Source organism: Heliangelus exortis, chromosome 5 (assembly GCF_036169615.1).
Source record: "Heliangelus exortis chromosome 5, bHelExo1.hap1, whole genome shotgun sequence".
NCBI classification, from domain to species: domain Eukaryota; kingdom Metazoa; phylum Chordata; class Aves; order Apodiformes; family Trochilidae; genus Heliangelus; species Heliangelus exortis.
In genome coordinates this window covers 35,075,430-35,098,177 of record NC_092426.1, presented here as the reverse complement: position 1 = coordinate 35,098,177, position 22,748 = coordinate 35,075,430, and the positions used below count along the sequence as shown (strand labels likewise).

The 22,748-nt window shown below is 39.3% G+C and overlaps 1 protein-coding gene across 6 annotated transcripts in view; it reads right to left on the bottom strand.

Moving 5' to 3' along the window:
• Positions 1–22,748, bottom strand: part of SIPA1L1 (signal induced proliferation associated 1 like 1) — a 198,092-nt gene that overhangs the window by 2,255 nt on the left and 173,089 nt on the right. For 4 of the 6 annotated variants that reach the window (XM_071744541.1, XM_071744543.1, XM_071744542.1 and 1 more), the window contains 9 exons: positions 22,606–22,730; positions 19,680–19,798; positions 16,774–17,213; positions 10,528–10,767; positions 9,322–9,487; positions 6,094–6,337; positions 3,493–3,639; positions 1,180–1,294; positions 603–684 (listed from right to left, as the gene is read on the bottom strand). In XM_071744541.1, coding sequence (XP_071600642.1) covers positions 603–684; positions 1,180–1,294; positions 3,493–3,639; positions 6,094–6,337; positions 9,322–9,487; positions 10,528–10,767; positions 16,774–17,213; positions 19,680–19,798; positions 22,606–22,730 — 1,678 coding nt within the window. The remainder of the gene's footprint in view (positions 1–602; positions 685–1,179; positions 1,295–3,492; positions 3,640–6,093; positions 6,338–9,321; positions 9,488–10,527; positions 10,768–16,773; positions 17,214–19,679; positions 19,799–22,605; positions 22,731–22,748) is intronic. The other 2 variants (XM_071744544.1, XM_071744547.1) reach the window with 2 other exon arrangements.

Genomic DNA, 22,748 nt, shown 5'->3' with positions numbered 1-22,748 from the left:
ATTTCATTCCCAACTTTTTGCTTCAATGAGCAGGATTTCTCTTTATTACAGTCTAATACAGAAGCTGGCTCTCCAAGTGGTGAAATAAAAATGGGCATGTGCTGTTCCATACCTGTATATATGTACAGCTGCTGATGGTTAACTAAATAAGGGACAGGAAATATTCCTGCAAATACTTCCCCAGCTGAGAGACTTTTCTTTTGACTGCAGCAGACCCTTCTTGGACCAAGCAGGCAGGAAAGCAATACTGGAATTTTCCACCATAGAATTCATATGTTTAGATAATACTATCACTTTTGGACATCATATATACATGGACTAACCTCAAGCTTCTCAGTGTCACCTGAATTAGGAGTGGAGGTAACCTGAGTCATTCTCCTCATTTAAGCAGAGGAATTAGATGCCAAGAAATTTAGACACTCCACCCTAGACTTGCACAATCAGAAGTATGAACTAAGGAACAGAGTAAAGAAATATCTTTTTCTCATACAAGGATGAGACTGTCAAAGACTCATGCGTGGCAAAACAGGATTACACAGTTATTAGCATCACCTATCAGCACTAAACACATTTTACAGACTTTCTGTAGATTCAGTGTTTACCTTCCTTAAATCCTCTTGCAGCATCTTCAGCAAACCTTCCAGTTGGTCCACTTTAGAGGCAAGAGTTGGAGGAGATTCTTTACTGTTGAAAGCAGGAAACAAGAAACAGGTATTGATATGATTTACTGTCTTCACATAGGGTAACTAATGGCCTTGCCTATACCAAATGGCTTTATGTAGGTATGCACTTGGGTATACCAGGAATGTACAAAATGAACAAAAAGACCCTAACAAAGAGTACACAGAACACATGTAGCACTTTAACCAACAGAAAAAATTTAACTCATGATTAATTGGGGCCATCCCATCACTTGACATCTAATTCTACTCATTATATATGCCTCGAATTACCATTGTTCGGATACTTTCATGAACATCTCAGACAAGAAGAAACCTGGCAAAATGTTCAACTGTACTTGTGAGTCTTCTCTTTTCACTTCCCACCACCATCTTGATGCTCTTCACTTGTGAAGAGCTCTGTGAAGCCTGGAGATGGCTTCCAAACAAAGTTGTTCCTATACTTTTGTTTTTGGTTTGTAGCTGAAGAAGCCTGTAGAGATCTGGTGTATCTACTTACCCTGTGTAAGGCTTTAACTGTGCACTAAGTGGGTCCTCAGCCTGATCACTACTGGAGGCAACACTCACAGGTCTGTGATTTTCATCATCAGCAGCAAAGAATGAAGCTCGCTGAACTGAGAACATCCAGAGAAAAAAAAATGGCAGCAGAAATGATTATCTATTCCTGCACAGTGCAACAGCTATGCTGCAGGATCTTCAAACAATCCCAGAAGTCTGTCTCAACCAAGATAAGGTGACATGACATACCACTTGGCAGAAGCAAACTGGCATTGCAAATGTTTGCACCAGGTCTTCCACTGTATTAGTTTCAACAAGCAAGTGATACCTCTGGCACAGCACTGCATGCTCTCATGCTCTCACAGATCATGCCTCACCCTCAGGCTAAGCAGCTCTTCAGGAGGGGTGCAAAGCACAAATACCACAGTAGTGCTCAGAGTTGAACCATGGCCACCTCTAGGACAGGCTAAGCTGGAAGAAGAGCTACACAGAACTTCCTGGGCACAACTGCAGGACATCAGCCAGTAAAAGTACATTTAGCTTCCTTTACTCCATAGATCCCTTTATCTTGAGTAAAGAAAAGCTCACTGTCCACCACACGTGGAAAGTAAAATTACCACTGTCATTTTTCACAACTTGAAATGTTTTCCTTATGCATTAGAAAACATTTTCAGATTGAAATGTGAAACCTCTTTCCCACCTTTTGTCTACACTCTTATGTCCTGTAACTTCTCAGATGTTTTAACTCATCTCTAAATCACAATCACATGTCACGTGACTGTAAACTACTGACTGTCCCTGCCTCTGGAGTTTTCCAGCACAAACAGTAACACGAACACTTTTTAGTTTAATAAATTAACATCTCTCTCCCACAGCAGCTGTGGATGTCTCATGACAATACAGTATCATCTTCTGCTTGTCAAATTTATATTCTGCTCTCTCAGCAAGGCTAAAATTATGTGCCTTGGTATCTGATGGAATTTTTCCTGCTACTCTCTTTTTTCTTTTGAATCAAAATACTGAAGGTTGGTGTAGCTCAGGGATGTAGGCAGCTTTTGTTTCACCTGGTTTCAAGTATCACTATTTGTAACTTTGGGGGCTTGTGCTGAAGGCACCAACCAACAAGGTAGAAGAGAGAAGTCCTGGATCACAAATCAGAATTTAGATTGCTTGGTTCTTGTCATTCCCCACTGGCACCTGGCAGAGCCTAGAGATTATTGGGAGGATACTGACATCAGAAAGCTGTTCCCTCTCTAAGTCAAATCTGAATATATTTTCACAGCCATGAGATGAAGGTGCCAGCCAACACATTACCACAGCTTTTCTTCACCTGAGCTGTCAGTGTACTTCCTGCACCACAATGACTTTGTTGACACTCCAAAAGAAAACGAATGTGTCTGGTGCCTACTAAAGTGAAGGAATCAGTCTAATAAGGAAAGTCAAATAAATCTCCCCCATGTATATGGCTACTACCAGAGAACAGACAAGAAAACAAGTTACTTAACAGCCTTCTCCAAGCATGAAGAATAATGTCCAAAAGATTCAGGATCAGTGAAAACACTTTCATTAAGATGAGACAGCATTTATGCAGAGATTAGAAAAAGGCACTTATATTTAATGCAGCTAGAAGACATTTCCATTGGATTATAGTAACTGTAAGGCAAACTCCCTTTGGGCTGAAGTGTATTTAATTTTTTAAATACAAATATATAGGCAGCTTACAGGTCTCTTCAGTTTACTAAGTGTTGAGGAGATGGAAAGTGCCATAGTGTGAACTGACACTTTCTGTGCAAGTCTGTGTATTCCGAGTATGTAAAGGGAAGAGCGGCAATGGAAAAGTATCTACCAACAAGGTGTAATTCCCAAATTACTTTGGCAGCACACTTCAGCTGCACTACAGAAACTTCTTTCTAGTGCAGTAAGCAAGCAATCATCAGTATGCTCATATGATTTTCCCCTGCCATTACACTTTGGTACTTTTGTGCCAGATGTCTTTTTCACCCTGGCTGTGATGTCGGCAGCTGCTCTACATGAAATGAAAAGTAGCCAGCTGCACAGAGATTTAGACAAACCATAGCACAGAAGGATTCCAGTATGGAGAAACAATATCTGAGTGTTACATGCAAAGTTTCAGACTATTTAGGTTGGAGCTGCTATTTCAAATGAGCTGAAGCTTCATGCTAAGTACAAATGAGCAACAACTAAAGCCAAGAGATTAAGAAGATTAAAGTCGAGATTAAAAAACACCACCACCACTCCTTAATGGAGCAAGCACAAAGACCAACTTTCTAATTATTATATTCTGAAAACTTACCTTCAAAGGCTTTGGCAGCATCTACCAAGTTTGACCAGTCCAGATCAGAGGCAGAATCAGGCAATGGCATAAGACCAGGGTCTGGCATGGGCTGCCGTCTTTGCTCCTGAATATCTGTGAGGGAGCTGTCTGAGGCAGAAAACTCTCCTAGAGTAATGCAGAACAAATTATAAACTTCTTGAAAAAGAAAACCAAAAACCAACCCAAAATTCCTTAAGAAGTTAACCAAATGCAGCATGTTACATGCTAGTTTTCAGAGGCCGTGCTTTTCACTGGGACATTCACCTGTCTGAATCTTTGCACCTTAGCACTTCAAAAGCCAATCTCTGTCTCCCCCCAGCACTGGGGCTGGGGACTGTACTTCTACCCAATGATCCCTGAATCTGCACAAGCTACTCTCTGGAGAGCTCTACACAGCCTGCTGGGCCTTCAACACTGCCTGGCACCTCCTGTAAAAATACAGTTGTTGCTCAGAAACAACAACAACTCAACTTGCTTCCTTTGTCAGGGTATTAAGAAAGTTTTGAAAAAATTGTAGGTGGCATTATAAGCACCAAAGATACAGAAGGGAGAAGATGGACTGGGCACACGGGAAAGAAGCAGGGTATAGTGAAGAATCCATTTGGGACAGAGAGAGCAGAAAGACAATGTGGTGGGCAGGACACAAGCTCAGTGGAAGACACACGCCACAAGTTGAATTGCTTCTTTTTGTTGTCCTATCCCCCACTTTCTTTTGAGAAGTGTAATAACTATATAACTTCAAGAACTAAAATAAGTTTCTAATAACTTTAGCTAAGTAATAATGCTGCCTGGAAAACAATGAGCAGAAAAGCTACACTGCATTCACTTCATTGCTCTAAAAGCTGTTTATTTTTTGTGTCTCTGTGTGTGTTCACCTTTTATAAACTTGAATTGAGTTCACCATCAACATGGAGGGTTCTTGTGTTTTCTCCCCAGAAGAGGGCAGTTGTTTGGGAAGTGCTTAGCAGGGACATGCTTACCATTAGTAAAAAGATACACAAAGTTAGAATTAAAAACTAACCATGTGAAAAATGACCAGTTTTAAAAGTGTGGGTTGGATTGTTAGTTAAGACAGGTGAGGAAATAAGAATATTTTTAGCTCATTGTTTTCCCTCTTCAAAACAAATGAAGGTGCTCTGGAATGGATATTTTGTTATTAAGATCTTTGAATTAAAAGAATTTTGAATAGCTGAAAGCCAACAAACATTTGTATTAAATATTCAACTCTACATAATCCTCTCAGCAAAGAAAAGTGTATGTGTGTGTGGAGACAATTTGTGCACCACTCAAGGAGCTGGTTCTTTATTGTGCAGGCCCTAAATTTTATAGAAAATGGAACATCTTGGTTTTTTGACAAAAATAGAAAGCCTATGTGCTAGGAGCAGCAATTGGTTTGGGGTGTAAGAGAACGTGACAGGGAAAGAAGGTTTTATGATATTCTTTTCAGAAAATAGAGGCATCAAAAATGAAAAGAGACCAAGTGCTGCTTCCCACTTCTATTCAACTGGCATCAATAATCATCTGACCCCAAGCCCTCAGAAGGCAAAGCCAGGAGCCAGTTACAAGTGTAACCAGACCTGCAAAATTATTTTAGTGCATATAAAAGCCAGAAATTAAGAGAGCTCAGTTTCCAACTCCTGCGCAAGAAACACGTTGTACAGAAACAACAGCTCATGAAAATGTCAGGTTCAACACTGCAAACTGATGCCTGATGATCACAGGCAGATGAAAATAATCTAAAAGAGGCTGTCAAATGTACCCTGTGTGTCCAAATGCAGGCTGTGCTTCAGGCTCACTGCAGAGAGCTGAATCTATCGACAGCCCTGCGTTTTGCTCTTGAAGCATACTAAAAAATGAATAAATCAGAGGAGATATTACATCTTCAGAAAATATGGCAGAATCCTACACTGTGAGATTTAGCTCTATTTCTGAACAACACATTTAGCATGCATTTAGTTACGAGGTACAACCAGAACCTGTGAAAATTCCCTTTCTTACATGAAGCATCACACTGAGGCTTCTCAGTAAACTAATGGGTAAAGGCTGAGTACCTTCTTGACAGCAGTTTACCAAGTAACTTTTCTTGTTAGAAATGTAACTGAAGTAACACGTAACTAAAGTAAGGCAAATCCTGTAAAAAGGAAGTGATTTTAAAAACAGCTGATGCAACAGAAGCTGCATCTGGTGTAGTCATACACCCAGGTGTCCACTAATATTTACTCACTTTTATATTACTTCTTTCCTAGTAGCCTTTTGTTCCTATAATCTCACAGTACAGGAAATGACACCTGAAGTTGTCACTGGTGAATAACCAGGCATATAATATTTCCTGGAAGAAAGCCAACGAGACAGTTTTGTGCTCATTCCACAAGGTGACTGTGTGACCAGCCATGCAGTCTTATAGCCTCTGAAACAAGGAAAAAAACATTCCCGTCCTATTTTATATTTTCAGGAAATGTGACTAGACTCCTCACTCTAGCAAAATCAAGATGGAAGTGCTTATTGCTTTGACAAACATGTTCCCTGAATGTGACTCAAAAAGGATTTCTTTGAAAGTAGAAAAATGAGAAATACGCTCACCATGGAGAGATTTCATTCCCAAAGTATATGATGGTCTCCGTAACGGCAGCGACTTCGGGAGAGAAGGGTAGGTGCTGGTGAACAGTACATCATTTGGCATGGCTTGGTCCAAAAGTGAGGCCCGTGAGGTGAAGAAGTGGTCCCTTTGACCACTGTAAATACTCTCATCTGACAAAGTCCTTTGCAAGGCACGCCTTGTGGTAGGAGTGCTGGGAAAGGGAGACTGACAGGACAGAGTGTGTGACTACACATTCATAAAAACAAACAGAAATGAGAAAAAAAATCAGTAAAGAAGCTTCTGAAGTCTGAGGTGAAATAGTTTTGAAACACTTTTCAAGTAAGAAAACAAGTGTTAACACAGTATTTTTTCAGAGTGGGTAGGAACTGAAGGGACCTGCTTTGAAGGAGATTATAACTAGATAAAATCTATAGGTCTTTTTTATCCTGTTTCATGTTCTGCCTTTTAAATACTCTTCTAACTTCTCCTGAAGTGGAAAACTGAGGCAGCCCTCATGGATCCCAGAGCTGACATGTAGCAAAGACAATGTGTACAGAAACAGACTGAAAGCTGCATAAACGAGAGCTCCTCTTGTGCCTGGGGGAGGCTGCCTTCCTTCAGGCAGAGCACCAGCAAATGCCAACTAATTAAAAGTCCCTCATTACTGAACAACTAGGAACGCCCACCAGTGCTTTGATTCTTCAGAAGGATTGGAATCAAAATGCAGCAAATACTCCTATGAGTAACAGAGCTTATGTCTCATCATCATCCCAGCTTCCTCTGTGCTCCACAGAGGAGAAAAGCAACACTGTGGTCATCCTTGACTTGCGTGCACCCTCTCTGGTGCCAGTGAGCTGCTGTCAAAGAAGGTATAACCATTCCCATCAGCAGAGACACCAACTTCCATGAAAACTGTAGCAACATAATCTATCTCTATGACATTTATTTATGGAGTAGTTGAAATTTGGTCCAAAGGCTTTCATGGAGAAGCAGCAAACAAAAAGACCTCATCACCCTTGTTTGCTCTGTAAGCAAGTTTTAAAAACATGATGATAATACAATTTCTGGGAAGAGTGATCAAACAAGATAAAGAGTTGCTCATTTCCACATAAAAATGATTCTCTCTTTTCAGAAAGAGAAATAAAATGTTTTAACAGGTGGTAACCTATTCTCGTGATCAAAATCCCACACTACAGGGTGGGAGAAAAGCATGGAGGAGGGACTATCAATGCTGTACAGTAGAAGACAATCTGGTAATTTTTTTTTTTTGCCAAAAATGTTACAAATGTTACTATTAATAGTATTAAGACTGCTGCACATTTTGTTTTTTTTGTTTAAGGATCAGAAACAATTCAGATTACTTCCAAAAACCTGCTACCATCAAAATGCCACATCCAATGCCAACTTTCTATTGTGTCATACTTTTTCTTCTACATTGCCTCCCTCAGAACATGCCCATCACAGTATAAACCTTGTATATACAGTTAACATAACAGAAATGGCAACTGGTACACAGTTGTCACTATCTCACATTGACCATTAAGCTGCCTTACTCTGAAATTTAAAAGCCAGAAGTCAGAAGAGCAGCAATATGAGTAGGAATTGTCTTCTGGTAATAACAGCAGAGGGAAGAGAAGAAGAAAGGTGATGTGTTTGAGAAGATATAATGCCTAAGTAGTATTTAAGGAGACAAAGAATGCTGGGAAAATAGCAAAAACTGCACAAGACAAAGAATCACAGCTAGAACAAGTTCTGTTAGCAAACAAAGCCTTTGTGCAGTAAATCAAAGAAAGACATCATCATTCTTTTTATGTTTTAAACTGTCAAAAAAAGATTATGCCACAAAAGCAACCTTTTTGTAAGATGAAATATAAGTCATGCAGTGGGCATTACTTTTAAAATATTTAATTTATTGGTGTGATAGAATGGTATTAACTTGATGAAATTTATTGAAAGTGTAACTTGAGTTTATGTATTTGCTGCAGTTACAGACCAGGGTAGGAACTGATTCACTGCCCCCAAAGCAGAAAAACAATAAATTTTCTTCCACTGTGTTCAGATCACCTCTTTAAACACAATGGAATTTCTTGGAATAAGAACAATTGCCTTGCCCAAAAAAACCCAACAGAAGATGCCTGCATGGCCCATGCCCATTCCCCTCACAACTACTGCAGATGTAAGAAAAAGATATATTGCCATTGACAAGGGTGTTTGGGTTTTTTTTGGTTTGGCCTCAAAAGTAACATTGAAAGAATCTGTGTATGGAACCTAGCACTTCAAAGTTTTGATAAACCACTTTGGGTTTTCACAAGCAAAGAAAAGAAGCTACAGCTCTCTCTTCTGCACAGTTGCTGTGGAAACCATTTGCGTTCTAGAGGTGATGAGCCTGAGGAGACTGTAGAAATCAAGACATTCTCTTCAAAATGACAGATGAAAAAAAATCAACATATGCACTTTTGTGTTGTTATACACATTTTGAAGCACGTTAGGATGCATTTCTAACTTCTGCATAAAGACATGGTTAAGTTGAGGGAGCATTCCTGTTCCTTGTGCAGTAGCAGGATTAGAGAGGCATAAAAGTGTTCTTTGCAAGGAGCAATCATGTCGACAAGTTCACTGTCTAGTGATGCAAGTAGAGAAGAACAATTCAAATGTCTAACACAGCAATACATGTTTTTTCATGAGCAAGCAGTTTTAAATTCTCTTTGCAATTTAGTATACTAGTCACTATCAATTTGCACACAAGAATGTAATAGTATTGCAGTGTCTGTAATAAGAAAATGTTCCCAAATGTATTTCTCTAGCAGACAAGTCTGTGACAAACAGATTATTTTCTGTCCATGATAAGAATTCAGGGAATGCCTTGCATTTTCCTATCTGAGAAACTCCTGAGTCCAATGCAAAGTCCAACTGTGTATTCTCAGTATGAACGAACACTTCAGCTCTGACTGCTTTGCAAGTACTCAGCATTTTCAACACAGAAATCGTAAGAGCTGCACAGGCTTCATCCTTTTACAAACTGTGAAACATTTGCTGTATTAGTTGATATGCCTAGGTAGCAATTAATCACAGAATTCTTACAAAGTGCAGCTTTACACTTTCCCATTTTGTAACAACCAACTATGACTCAAATCAGAAGACGACTTATGTGCTGCTCTTCAAGGATTCCCAGATTTTCCTCAGCTCTACTAAGAGATTGCCAAATGACAGATTCTCTTTAGCACACATACCTTAAAATTCTTCTGGGATTCAGGTGTTGGGCTGTCAAGATCTATCAATTTCTTCAGGTCTTCTTCAACAGTGGACTTGGACACTCGTTTTGGTGATGCTCGCAGATCTCTGGCTGAGGCACGCAGCCGGGGATGGGCCATTTCATTGCCATCACTCTGGTGACGTCTTAAATGGAATGGAACAGACACATTCAGGTCTCAAAACTCTGGGGCAAGAGGCACGAAAAAAACCAGGCATCACAGCACCCTCAAATTTTTAAAAATAGAAACCTAGGTAGGGGGCGTGGAGGAGGGAAGGAATTGGGCTAATACGGCAGACCCTCATCTTAATGAATGCTTGTCAAAGCAAAAAAATTGGTTAAAAACATCAACTAGCAATACATTTTCCCAATAAGGGACTGAATCTATTAAAATAATGTGTATTCTGTACAAGACAAAAAAATATACATGAGCCCAACCCAAGCATATCACCAATTTTTTTAAATCAATTAACTGGCTCTTTATAATGCAGTTATCACAAAGTTTCACCATCTTCTTTTGACAGCCACTCATTGGTATCATCTAGGGATACTGTGCTTGACCCAAACAAGGTCAAGAAGGGTTGAATTAATTACTTTGAACTGGGCTTTCTGAACTGCTTGCTTTCCAAGTCATATTAAACTTGAAAAACAGTATTTTCACTAGTAAATTGTTTCTCAATTTCTCTTTCAAAAGAGAAGCCTGCATTTTGTAACACAGAATGATCCTGGCCTGCTTTACACCAGTTAAACTGGATGATACTGGCAGCATTCCTACCATGGAAACACAGAACCGATGCATAACCTGCACTGCACTACTACATGGATGAGAGGCTTAAGGAAAATTCAGGCTCTAGTAAAAGGATTTTTAATGTCTGCTCAAATAGCATTTTGAGTCACCTTTAAGAATTCCCGAGGAAAGATAAGCTTCAATAGGACTGAAACCCCTACAACTCTCTAGAAATGATTTTAAAAACAACTTTTAACAGGTGACAGGGAATGAGAGTAGGTAACTGTCAAATATTTAACCCTAACTGCAGAACTCTAGATTACAGATTAGGTTCTACAGAAGACGAAGCATTTTATTAAATAATCTTGAGCTCTTCTACACAGAGAAGTATCACAGACCTCAATGCTTTTTTACAGCTAAAGCAAATAACCAAACATAAGAACCAAAAAACAGTCTTACTTTCTTGAATCCATAAACCCCACTGAGTTTATTGTCCCTTCTGGCTTTTTCCATCCGATCAGATACTTGCTAGTAGCTCCCTGGCGAGGGTAGAAAGTCCTAGGACCAGATGAGGAGGAAGAGGAGGAGGAGAAAGAAGGTGCAAGCTGGGGAGAAGTAGCAGAATGAAGCTCTTCTTTAGGTGAGCTTCTGGCACTGGTGAAAACAACTGGGCTGGCAGAGTGTCGTGAACTCATGGTACTGCAAGAAAAACATAAGACAATTTTTGCCTCAAATGTGTACATATGCACCTTATTTAACTATTTTTAAACAGAACTCTGGGCACAAGATATCACTCTTCGATAGCAGGTAGACTATCAAACCCACTTTGCTCTTAAGGATCTACCCCCAATTTTTCATTAAAAACCTCTCATATAGTACTGAAAAATTTTGTAAGCAACCTCTAAAGATGCAAAATACCACCAGCTCCTCATTCCCCTTCACAAATGGGAAACCTAGGGGTAATGGTCATTAGGCAGCTTGAAAGTAATACAAGAAATTGCAGCTGGATTAGCAAAAAAAGAACCCAAGCCCAATTTCTTGCTGGCTCTGGAAGAAAACATTTTGAAGGAAGTTAAGCAACAGGAAACATCTCTTCAAGATCTCACAACAAACCAAAGAAGAAACCCATACATCTTTCAAAAGAGGGCTTCCTGGATTCTGCCTGAAAAACAGTAACCATTTGTAAAAAAAGGACTTCTAAACTGAGAAGTCTCAGCAGTCCATAACATGTATCAATTTTTTATACAGAAAGCCAAACTGGGATGAGCAACTGCATCTTATTATTGGCAGAAGGAGGGAGGGCTTAGATGGGAACCACTCTAGTTATGCTGATACTCCAATCAGACAAAACCTGCAAAATATCAGGAGCATTAGAGCTTAAGACAATATTTACTAAAACAACCTTAAAAAGGTCAGGTATCTGTTACAGAGAAAGTCTGTGTACAGCCTTAGTACTGAAATAGCATTATACACCTGAACACCAGTTTTCTGTCAGCTCTCTGCAGAACTTAAGATGTATTTTCATCCCCGTATCCAGCACTGCAAGGAAGGAATTTGAAGCAGATGGCCCCATGGTAAAAAACAGCATCTGACTGAGAAATAAAAATTATCTGGAAAGCTGAGTAAAGTCATGGAATAATCTTTTCTATCTTAGAGAGAAAGTTTGTCACTCTTTTCGTATCTTGAGAAAACAAAGCATTTTCACATCTCTTTCTCTTAATGAAACAGAAAAGACTAAGCTTTATGTTGCCAACTGGGAAAATAATCTCACCTACATTTAGTTTTATAGTTTTTATAGACATCAGTAATCTAATCTATACCACCTTTCTGGGTCCTGCTATTTCTTGGAGAAATATCCTTAGGATGGGATTCTCCTCATCTTAAATTAGGTATCTCAGGCACAGATGGAGAATTAATGCTTAGGAGTTTCTTTTCTCTCTCTTCTTTTCTCTCGTTTACAACAGATGGAGTCTAAAAAATACCACCTTCAACTGCACTTCATTTTCATATGGCTCAAGTTAAGCACCATGAGTCCCAACACTTAAGTGCTGTGGATTTACCAAGGACTCTGAGGGAACTCTAATCTTCCCACCTCCAACAGCACCAGCCCATGCTTCCCTCTACTGTACAAGGGGATGGCTGTTAAGTCCCTTACATGAGGGCCAAGATGCAACTGCTCAGATGCATGCAAATCAAATTACAGAAATACAGATTTTGTATTATAAAATCACTTTATAATTACTTCCATCTGAATAACTGAAAGACCTATAGTAGAAATGGCATGTTGGACTAGCACAGGAAGAGATTTTCCCATCCACCAAGCCCAAATATTTGATACTGTACATCACAGCTTTACCTAAGTTTTAACAAATATTAGTAAACAATTTATAGCAAGAAAACAGAGAAAAACAATAGCAAGGGACAATAAATTCCTCCTCATTTCCCCCTGCCTGCTCCTCCTTCAGTACTGAAAGAAAACTCCTACAAATATTGAGCAAATGAGCCCATCTGTGACACATCATCACAAAATTAAACTGACAATATTTGAGGAAGATGGACATATTTGAAGAAAATGTATAGGGGCTGGGCCTTTTACTTTTTTTTTCCCCATTTTTACCCCCTTATAAACACACTACAGAAGCTGAGAAGTCTTTTGTTTAAGTGTAGGAGAAGGGAAGTTCTGATCACATTTCTTAATTCTTAAATCCATGAGGTAGTTTTCAAGAAATTGCTACTTGTGAGAAACCATTTCTTGATAAAAACCAGTGACAACTCCTAGGTAGGCTGGTAGGCTTGATCTTTCACATTACTATGCAAAGAGTGTAAAAAAGAATGTTCAATGTGCTGCAAAAAATTTATATACAAAAAGCCTACATATAGATAATAGTATTTTATTATGCATCATAGTCTATTTACACATTCTGTATTTTAAGTATGATTATTTTAACATTTATTATAATATGGACCAAATAATAGATGCCAAAAGCAGCCTGGCAAATAAGCAAGAAAATTAGCATACGATTTTATATGTACTTTTCTGTACAGTGTATTGCCTATTTTAAGCTGTGGTTTTACTGTAACCTGGGGAGCAGCTTGATCATATCTGTCCTCATATTTTCAGGACACAGAGCCACTGTTGGTCCCGTACTTCCCACCTCAATTATTGAGACATTAAGGATTAAATTAAAGAAAAATTCAACTACTACATGACAATCTGCAAGAACTACATACAAGGCATTCATAAATGTAATCGTTAAAGAACAATAAAAATACACCCCCCCTAATAATTTAATAATATTTCAAGTGTCTTAAAATTATTACAAATAATGAAAAACACAACTGAATGGAAATAGTTATGATTTTCCATTTGATTTTGGTAAGAGGACCGTAAGAAACCATACAGTCTAGGTGGAAATTGAAGTTTGGTTTAATTTTTTTCCTAGGGAATTCATGCCATCAGCACATATGGCTTCATTTAATGACATTCAATTTAATGACTCTGGATAATTACTGGCCTACATAATGTAATTCTCCCAGGATGCCAAGAGAAATCTGCACAATCATCAGAAAAGACTTTGGGAACGGGGGTGGAGAACAAAACCGAAACACAGCCAGAAGCTCTGCTGTAAAAGTTAATCACTGTAATTCACATTTTGCCACCAGTTCTCAGGTATAAATTCTTTTATGCACCATCAAATGATCTGCACACTAATTATCGCTTCTGTCTTCGACAGACACAAACACTCTTAATTTGTGGTTATTTTCTTTTCTTTTGTCACCAAGTTCTTTTTAAGGGCCAAATTCCTTTTCTTCTTGCTCAGAACACAACTCCAAAGACGCTACAGCTATTCCAGCATCCACAGGCAAAAAGTAAAAAAAACCAGTGAGAAGCAAGAAAGGATAACAATTTAGAACCTGCTAAGAGGAACAAACCAATTAAGCTGTTAATTTATCACAAAAAGTAGCCTGTTCAGAATCATCCTTTAGGCTCCCGCCTCCTTCACCTCCTCGAAGCAGGGAGCTGTGGGTGGATTTTGGCAGTGCCAGTTCCAGAAGCCTCCAAGCTGCTGTGCCTCCACAGAAAGAGCTATGGGAGAGCTGGGAGCAAACAGCTGGAGGTTTCCTCAGGTCAGCACTGCTGTTCAGTGTGCAGCCACCAATGGAGAACACCATGAGAAACAAAATGACAAAGCTTTTTAGTCCAGACTGAGCCTTTGCTTTATTGTGAGGCATCAAAGATGTTCTACTCATAAAAAAAAAAAAACACAAACAAAAAAACAAAACAAAAAAGAGGGAACACAAGCCAGGCTGCTTTTTCTCCACCACAAGAAACCCTGAGGGTGCAAGGACTGCCATACATCTCAAGTATCATGCCCCATCCATTACTGCAAATTCCTACTACTCCTTGTCAGAAAGAGCTGCATTTTTAACACCTGATTTTTAAATGAAACTGGAAAAACACAGCCAACTGTTTTCTTTAGCATGAAGCCTAAGAAGTCTTTTCTTGGAAATTTCAATAGCAGTCCCCCAGATCCATTTCAGTATCTTCAGAGAAGCATCACATATATTAATAGAAATCAACCAGAGAAAATACCATGTTTGGAAACAAAATGATACCACATTTTGAACAGATAATGAGACAATATCCTATAGACTTAAATTTGAAATCAAGTTGCAAAATACATCCACGGAAGACAGAGAGCTGCCAGGGTATGCCTGCCCTCCAAAGACATAGAAAGATGCCATTCCCGTTAGATTCACTTTTACAATAAAGCTTCCAGGACTTACATGCAAGCTTTCCAGGCTTCAAGTTGCTTCTGGAATAATCCTTCCAAATCGAAATGCTACTGACAACTTCAGCACTTGGTATAATTATTTTGTATTTAATGCTACTGCTAGTTATGTTCAGACAAGTACTGCAGGGCACTTGGTAAATTCTAATTAACATGAAAAAAATGCATATAAACATCTTTGTCTTAAGAGAAAAGGGACGAAACTGTAGATAGCCATATGATATAGATTTCTGCTTTCAAGAAAGGGGCACATGATGACATTGCCCATTTACCCAAGTAAATCCCTCTGCATAATGGTTCCAAAAGACTTATTCAAGTCCTTCATGCACACATTGCTGCTACAAACAGAGTAATTTGGGTTGGAAGGGACCTTTAAAGGTCACCTAGTCCAACCCTCCTACAGTAAGCAGGGTCACCTTCAAACAGGTCAGGTTGCTAAGAGCCTCATCAAACCTCACCTTGAACATCTCCAAGGATGAGGAGACTACCTCCTCCCTGGGCAACCTGTTCCATTTTTCAGCCACCCTCATGGTAAAGAATTTTTTCCTAACATCCAATCCAAATCTACTTTTTTCTAATTTAAAACCATTGCCCCATATCCTATCACTCCAGGCCCTTTCAGACAGTCCCTCTGCAGCCTTCCTGTAGGCCCTCTTCAGACACTGGAAGGTCACTCTTTGATCTCTTTGGAGCCTCCTTTTCTCCAGGCTGAACAACCCCGAGCTCCCTCAGCTGCTCTTTGTAGGCTGACATGAGTCTCAAAAGAACTGGGTGGGATCTCTACCAACTGAATAGGAGCTCCAGTCCAAAAATGGCCAACCAGGAGAAGCAGAAAACCAGACCAAATCGTTAATAGATTTGTCAAAATTACCACGACAAAGTACACACAGTTTGGCACATTACAGTCTCTATGACAACCCCTGTGTGCAGCTGAGTTTGAGCTGTTGTTAAACTGACTGACAAGCAACAAGCCTTGCACAAATGTAGCTTTGCTCAAAATTAAGCAAATATTGCTTCAGGCTTCCAGCCTGTAGGCATTATAGCTGCACACTCAAAGCAGATGTGCCTTAAGAATAAAAATGCAACTGTCAGGCTCCACAAGGCAAACAATTTACAATGACCACACACCTTACTTGGAAGAGCTTTGGTGTTCTTTTCTTGTTTCTACTATTGACAGCGTATGAGTATTTTTCATTAAGTGCACTGCATACTTCTTGGGAAACAGGCAAGGAAAATGGTCTAAAATATTTCCTGCCTCTAGCAGCTCTGATTAACTTGTAAAGTGGGTATCTGCTATGTGATCAAGCACATACATGTACTTGGTATTGCAAATTTTACAAGTGGCAAAAGAAAGAAAGGCAAGGTGACTGTAAGATGTCACACCCACAAGCTTGCAGCAGGATGAGATTAAAATTTACATGCTAGCACTCCCAAGCAACTTGCTCTCAAGTCTCAATCATACTGATTGCAAGCAGATTTCTGAAAAAAAAAGACTGGGGGAAAAATGCAAAACACCTGAAATGCAGGACTGAAAAAGAACCTCACATTAAGCACACATATTAAATATGTGCACTAATTAAATGGGGAGATCTCCTTTCTGATCAACAGATGAACCATAGTTCTTACAAGATATTCCTTATAAACACATTAGGCACCTGTTTCTCATGTTATTTTAACAGCAGCAGTATGGAATATGCTCTTCAAGACACTGTTGGGTGTTACCAGCAGTAGCTGATGTAAAGACTAAACGTGACCCTAATTTTCAAGCATTCTGCCCAGGGTGATCTTCCATAACATTGGTTAACTTAAGCTCAAGCCTCCCATCAACATCCATTCCTCTCTTTGACAGGCTAGACAGGGAGAATAGGGAAACAAGTGTGGAGGGGTCAAACTCATAAGAGATGGAAATTACCTTGTATGTGAGACTGCATCACTAAGACTATAAGCACTGTTCTCCCTGGTCAGAGGGTTGGAGGCTGGCTGACTCTTGCTGTGAATATCCAGGCTCAGTGAAGACTCCGTTTTCCGATCTAAGTGGCTCTCTTTTTCCAGTGTCCTGTCTGCAATGGAGACCACTTCACTGGAGCTATGCCAGAGAGGTGTCACTTTCTCCTTTGTCAGTCCTGTACGGGGAGATGTTGCTGCTCCCAGGGAGGCAGTGCTGCCATGGCTAGGTCCATATGAAGTGGTATCTATGCCACTATCAGCTGAAGTCCCTTGAAGGTAGTTGTAGCTGTTCAGCTCTGACTCGGTGCGCTCCCCACTGTCATACCATTTCTCATCACTGTGAGCACTGGAGGCATTGCTAGAGAGAGTATTGCTGCTGGAATGGCTGGAGTAGTGGCTGTCAGACTATAGAAGAAACAACAATCCAAGAAAAACCAAACAAAAAAACAAACAAACAAAAACAACCCAAAAAACAAAACACCACACTTGTAGGTTTATTTCAGAATTAGGGTAATAAAGGAGGAGGAAATAAACGAATTCAAAAGTCACCACTGCACAGCAGGAGCTCTTTTACCTTGAGGTACTGAATAGATACACTGAGGAGACTAATCAACTCTAAAAATTTCGTTCCAACACAATGCAAGTGCTCATAAAAAGCTTTCATTTGGATTTGGAAGCTGTGCCTTAACTCTTCAGGGCAAGCCTGAACTGTTTGTATTTTGTCCAAAAATACTTTTCAGTTTCATTTCAAAAACAGTTCTGCTCAGTCCAGTCCAGTGAAGCAGGTTAAGCAGTGTAGACTTTGGCCTGGTTTACATCTAATATATATATTTAAAAGTATGAAACAATTTAATAACCCATTTGTCTACCAAAAGGTTAAAGTAGGGCAAAATAACCACTGCTCTTCCTATTCCTTTGTTGTAGGGTATGTCCTCCTCAGCAGGAGATTCCTTTCCAATGACTGAAATGTCATTTAACTCATCTGAAACTGTTTTCCAAAAGGCAAAATTGCAAGAAAGGAAGCGTTAATGAAATGCTTTGAAATTGGGGCATGCCAGCATCTGTCTGGTCTGTGGGCTGGCTTTGGTTACCACCAGTGGTTACAAAGAAACTGAATGGCCTCAGTTACAGAGTGGATATTGGTGGAATATCCCATTATAGGGAGAATTTCTTGCCAAACACTCATCATTGCTTAGTAGCTCACCTACTTTTGGGCTATTTATATCCATCTAAACTCTTTAATTTTAAATTTCCATCTACAGAAGCTACCTACATTCTGATCATCTACATAACCAGAACTGAAGCAGTTTTTCAGCAGGCAATGGACTTGTTTGGTGACCAGATGGTCCAGGAATAAGGGAAGGGATAGAAAGGAGACTTAGGAACATCTTTCTTATTTGTCTACCCCTGAGTTTTACCAAACAGCCAGGGGCAGAGGTTCCACCCAAATATGAAAGAAAGAAATGAGAAACTGGATATATATATGGAGAGCAAAAAAATTTCAGCATCCATATTTCTTATTATACTAAAGCAGGAATTGACATAAAAACAGAAGGAATACGAATAAGCTGATCTGGACTTCCAGTTATCTCCAATTAATGTTACTGCTCTTCATTCAGAACTGCATCACTCCCCCCCATCCATCTGTCTACATAATAAAGATTTACTTTAACAATGACTAAGAGAAGAATGAAAGCATTAGTAATTCCAGTGCTCCTCTTTCCTCACCAGTTAATGAGTGATGCATTATATCATTATACAGTCAAATATGACTCATAGAAAACAGGTCAATCTGAATATAAAGACTAATTTATGTTCCTAACAATAAGAAGACAGGTATGCTGGTACTGGGGAGGGTTGTGTTTATTTTGGTTTTGTTTATTTTTGTTTGCATTTTGTTGTTGTTGTTTTTTTAATAATGAAGATGCGTTGTTATGAATTAATAACCTAAAAGTAACACTGCCAATTCTACTGAAAGAAGAATGCTGGTAAGCAGGAGCAAACAACAGGAACCAATTAAAGACTTTCTCACACTTGAACAAATGAAATTGTTAATTTCAGCAGAATCACACAACACAACCCCGTATTCTAGATGAGTGTACAAATATAGAAAAAAAAACTTAAGTGATGCAGTTTATTGTCTAATTTCAAGCCTAAAGGGTGGGGTTTTTTTGAGGCTAGTGACCTAATTTTCAGGACATTTTAAATTTATGAACATTACTGCATTCATCCATCTCTCTGTATGTAAATCAGAAAGTGACAGCCTTCAAAAGATGCTAATATCTAACTCTGTGGAAACAGAAAGGCAGAATTTACCATTTAGACACTATACACAAATAAAACAAGATTGATTTTTTTTTTTAAAGCAGGATTCCAGCAGACCTTTCAGAATAAGTCTCCCAGCAGTGTGCAAGTCAGGTTATGGAAAGGCAGAAAGAGATATACTAGATGAGGAAAGTAAAGAGAATACAAAAACAAATGCAAGATGACTGCTCTGTTTCAAAGAAGCACTTGAGTGCTGAATTATAAAACATATTAATAAACTTCAAGTCTCACATATAAGGGCTAAAAATAGCTTCGTAAACTCCCCTGAATCTGCTTCTTATTTCAAGATCATAGGAAAGAAGTTTCTGTTCAACTGGCAACAAAATCTTATCAGCAAATATTTCAGTAGGCTGTGCTTTGCTTCTGTGGGATTTAGGGAACAAAAGGGCTCCTTCTGGCCTCCTTCTTCCACCACCTTCTAGTAGGGAGTTTTTCTTTCTTTTTTTAACTGACACTCAAAAAGTAACTTCGAACAACATTTTTGGTATCAAGAGCTTGTGGAGCAAAAGCAAAACATTAAATAATTCCTTTTTCAGGATAACTTACATGACCCTGCTTATTTGGAGACAAGTGAACCACAGGATCCTGTCTCATCAGTCTTCCACTGGGGCTTTCTCTGAAGGATGGCAGTACTTTTGATACTGCTGGGAGATGGCATGTTGGTTCTGCAATACAGCACACAAGGATGCACTGAAGAGCAATGCAGTGCAACAAGCTAAGAAAATGTGAAACCTAGATTTACACTGCAAGTTTTCCAATACTACCATTAGCCAAAAACTTCGGATAGCTGACATCAAATTCACTATAAAAAGACCCAAAATATATTGTGACAAACCACAGGTGAGTAAGTGAGGGCCCATTCCTGCCTGGCGTAAATCAGTAAGACTTCATGAAAAACCAGCAGCCACCATCCTGGCTTTCATCAGCACAACCTGAATGGAATTACATGCCCGTTGTCTGACAGCACTGTATCAGGATTTAAAACAGCAGAACAATTTCCACAGTGTATTGAATTTGTATCTCTATTTGCACGTTGCCTGTGGACATGAGATTAGAAACCCTGCAAGATCAACATTTCTTTGTAGGGTATTCTACACAAGGCAGGATGACAGCAAAATCCTACTGTGATCACTTAATACCCAGTGCAACTACTATACATATTTCTTGTCAAAGATGAGTTAAACATTTTCTAACTGAAGAGGTAACAAAAATATGTTGAAATCACAATTCTCTTAAAAACTGTGAATGCAGAAACTGCACAGATGTACAATAGGAATCCTTACTGAACTTGACCTGATAAAAGTGGATGGACTGCAAATCACTCATCTTACATGGACATTCATAGGAGTGCTCTTTGCCAATTAAACTTAGTTCTTCCCAGGAGATAATCATGGAGGGTCTTGAGGGGGTCCAGACACTACTTATCAGGTATGTAAGTAATTGCCTTCTCAGAGCCCAAGGTATTTTAAAAGAATTACTTTCAGTTACCTTTTACACACATCTTCTCTCCTGTGGTCATGCAATAGTCTGTGCTTATAAAATGCTGCTTTTAAGTAGAATGTGTGCTCAGGAACACCAAGTACTAAATAATATCCATGGTAATTAGCAGTGCTTTCCCCAACACAGCTAGTTTTTGAACTGCAGCATTACCAGCTTTTTAAAAAATAAATTTAGGTAGGCTTTTTCTGTTTGGTTTTTTGCTTTTTGCTTTTTTTGTTTGGTTGTTTTTTTGGCTTTTGTTTTTGTGGTTTTTTGTTTGTTTTAACTACTACAAAAAATAATCAAGGGGGAAAAAAACCCAAAAATCAAACTTGACTCCCCCTGGCAAGTGGTAGCAAGCAGTGTTGGTGCACAAAGGCCTTCTGTAGCTAAAAATAGGTCAGGAAGGAGTGAGTACTTGGATTTACTGCACCTAGTGTCTTATTTACCTTGAGACAGATTATCCCAAGTGGAAATGTGGGGTTTTTTTGGCATAGAACCAAACTTTCACCTAGATTCACCAGACTGGCAAGAGTCTCCAGTCAGGGATGCAGCTTCCAACTGTGACTCTATGAATGCAGGACAATACACAAGAGATAAAACAGGGATTATGTGTCAGTACACATTTCTCAGCTTTTGCCAAATGCCAGAGCCATTTCTTCTACCACAGCATTTCTTCTGTTCTCTTTGGCCTTATTTATTTCACTAATTAGGTGACACCTGACACTGGACAGCAGAACTTGCTGGCAGCTCCACTCCATACCAGCACCAACACCCAGTGTTGGTGCAAAAGCAATGCTGAGCAGAAGATAAGGGTTCCGTGTGTCGTTACCATCACAACAGCATCAAAACATATGTGATTAAAAACTGTTCTCTCAAAATGAGAACTGCAGATCAGAATATTCACAGCTTTCTAGTGAGAACTGTGGGGGGAATTGTGAGGGAGGGACTGGCAGATGGCTTCAATAACAAGGCACAGCTCCCTGAGGTTAGGAAGGTATGTGAAGAACGTGTATCTCCAGAACTTGAGGTTGGCATTTGGTTTAACAAACTCCTGATGTCACTGAACCTTACTCTGTGTTCAGCACTGGTCCATTTACATAGAACAGAAGTTGTGATTCAGTGAGATGATCTACATGTGCAACAGAAAAAGTATGGAATAGTTTAATTTATGGTAACAAAGGAAAAAAAAACATCTGCCAATCCTGACCAGAGCCATCATATTGGATCAGAGCTGGTTTTAGACAGGGGTTCTTCATTGGTGTCAAACTCCTTGGTATCCACTCAAGTCAAGTCACAGATGTAGTAAAAGGTCTGTGCAGAAACTTCAGATGAAGGTCTAACAATGCAAATTCTCAGTACCCAGCTGTTTTATGTAGTTAATATATTCCCTTAGCTGACAGCTTAATTGCCAACTGCAATGAAAATGTATATATTGGAAGACGATTACCAAGCTATAGATTTACTTCACTATTTAAACTTTAATTGCATTTTTTCCATTTTGTACACAGTATTTTTATAGCTTCAATGATCAAACAATCAATGTGCCTTTACACAGCACCATTTGAAAGACAGTATCACAAGCACTTTAGACAAACTAAGCAAAAATTAAACTAAGTCAAGCCACTTGGGAGAGCAGGTAAGGACAAAAAAAGTCCTCAACAGCAAGACATATTAGTAAGTGCATCTACCCAAGTGCTTCTAAAAGGACAGATTATTTCAGAGTAAGAGCATTAAAGTAGATTTAGTCACACTATCAAATGAAGAAGTGAAATCAGTTCTTCCTCAGGTTATTCTCCTAAGTCTCAAGCAAACAGACTGCAGAAGATGTTATATACTCCAGACCTAATTACTCATCCTGAGGAACAAGGTGGACTTCCAAGGACTTTGACAACACAGGGCTTGAGAGGGTTCTTTCTCTGCATGGAGAGGCATTGCCAAGGTCACCTTGTGGTTAGCATCACTTGCTAATTGTAAAGAATTAATTACCTACCCATCTGGTCAGCAATGCTATCCTCACTCCTTTGCCAGCTGGGTGTGGATTTGCCACTGCCACCCGTATCGGACTGCGTGTTCTGCCTGTCAATGGAAGCAGGGGATCTACGGCTAATTCCAAACCTGTGGTGACACCCCAAA